Below are 2,028 nucleotides of genomic sequence, written 5' to 3'. Positions count from 1 at the left end.
GACAATTCTCAATTGCTGGAAAGACGTTGGACTGGGCACATTTACCAACAGCATGCGCAGAAAGAAGCATTCATCTTGATTGGGATGCATGGTGTACAGTCTGCCTATCGTAGTTACTTTGAATATGCCAGGTTGTCTGTCGACTCGCTCTCTTTGTTTGTGTCATTCAAATGATTTTCTACTCGCATTACATGTGTAATATGTAGGCACTTCCGAATACAGCAGTGTTTTCACAAACGCGTCATTTTGACATAATGTGAAGAAAGCAGTTAACGTTGTAGCCGGTGGATTCAGGGCTATTTATTGCACATTTGCAACTGTGAAATAAACACGTTGTCCATTTTCTAGATGTACTGCTAAGTGAACAACAGCTGGACTTTGTTCATGTATGGGAAATGAAAGAATTCGCCATACAGCTTCATTGCTGCTTATGTATCTTCCAGCCTGATACTGTGCGATTTCATCGATATGTATGACCACATTCCTATCACTTCTTTCTGGTTGCATGCCAAAAACTGCCATATCGCTGCCTTTATTCACGTACTTACAAATGTATTTGATCAATTTAACAGAGTTACAGTATTCCACGTTTATGTGCGCTTCGTATGTTTTTGATAGCAAAGGCGAATATGGAACAACCCACCGGTTATCTACTTCGATGTCATCGTTTCGCATTTGTATGGTTGCTAATTTACCGCCATCTTCTGCTGATCTTCTTCTGTATAAAGGATATCCATCATTTCCTGTAACTGTGTTGGATACTAATGCTCGAGGATATTGCTTAGAGCATTTTCCGTCTATCATGCATGGTGAATTTGGATTCATTGTACTGCAAGGTCCATGTATCATATTTTTCATCACAATTTCATGAAAATCCTTATCGACGTTGGCATCGGGTATTTCAGCGCATATTACATTGTCAATTTCATTTGAAGTGATTTTGTTATAGAGCCAGATTAGCATATGTGCGTGTGGCAATCCTCTCTTTTGCCATTCCACTGAGTACATCCAGCAGCGCACAGAGCCAAACACTTCATGTTTTACCATGAAATCCATCAGCGATTTTAGCTTCTGTCTGAAAACACATACTGTGATGTCATGCCTATCCACCGGCAATTGCCCAGGAAGTAAGAGCTGTTGTATATCGTCCCAAGCTGGATTGCATGTGAATGTAATGAATAGTTCTGGATGCCCGTAGTGACGAACATACGCAATTGCATCTTGAGTGTACTCATGCATATGATGTGGACTGCCTGTATATGAAGATGGCAAAATCGTTAGTCTTCCAACGTTAGTTGTATTACCTTCATTTACAACTGTATCTCGCAAATGAATGTATTCTACAGAGCAAAACTTGGTCTGATTCAAATGGATGAATATCAAAGTTCTGTTTCGATTTTTGCATACATATCTACGATGTATTGGTGAAACAATTGACGGCATTTCAAAATGTGATTGTCTTCATTCTCTCGAATCATTAATCGGTATGAATAATAGTTCATTGCGCTGCATTTCATATTTGTTTCTTCGCCACTAACTGGATTTATCATCTTAATGTTGAAGTGATATCCACCGGCACCATCCCAAAAAATGATTGGATATTGCAGGGCATGGTAGCATAGATGAGTTTCTGCAACTGTTGTCAATTGATCTTTTCTCCGATGAAGAACAATATCTCAAGGTTGGAATTGATCTCCGACTATAACAATTGCCACTTCATCTATAGTTGGAGCATTGAATCTTCACACATGTTCTCCAGCAGGCTTTTTGTCAGCATGAATTACAATCTTGTTCATAGGTTCATAGGTTCATACTATGCTATCTGCCCTGGGGCAATTATAAGCCTAGCCCGATTCTGTATGGCTTACGCCACCCCTTGATTTGAGTATACTGTGCCCTTTTTAAAGTTTAGTTTACTGTGCCTCTGTCTAATAGTGACACGGGAGTAATCCCCTGGGACAAACCTATGATCCCCCATCCACTTATCGAGATTCTTCTTGAAGAGATTCAGTGAGGTGCTCTGCCTCA

The 2,028-nt window shown here is 40.0% G+C and overlaps 1 protein-coding gene across 1 annotated transcript; it reads right to left on the bottom strand.

Annotated features, from left to right (window-relative positions):
• Positions 1-300: 300 nt before the first annotated feature.
• On the bottom strand, positions 301-1,443 carry LOC122814219. Its single transcript, XM_044086819.1, has one exon. It carries the CDS (start codon positions 1,441-1,443, stop codon positions 301-303), a length of 1,143 nt encoding a protein of 380 aa, XP_043942754.1.
• Positions 1,444-2,028: the final 585 nt, after the last annotated feature.

This window comes from Protopterus annectens, chromosome 10.part0 (assembly GCF_019279795.1).
Source record: "Protopterus annectens isolate FY-2018-M chromosome 10.part0, PAN1.0, whole genome shotgun sequence".
Lineage (NCBI taxonomy): Eukaryota > Metazoa > Chordata > Ceratodontiformes > Protopteridae > Protopterus > Protopterus annectens.
This window is presented reverse-complemented; position numbering and strand designations above follow the sequence as displayed.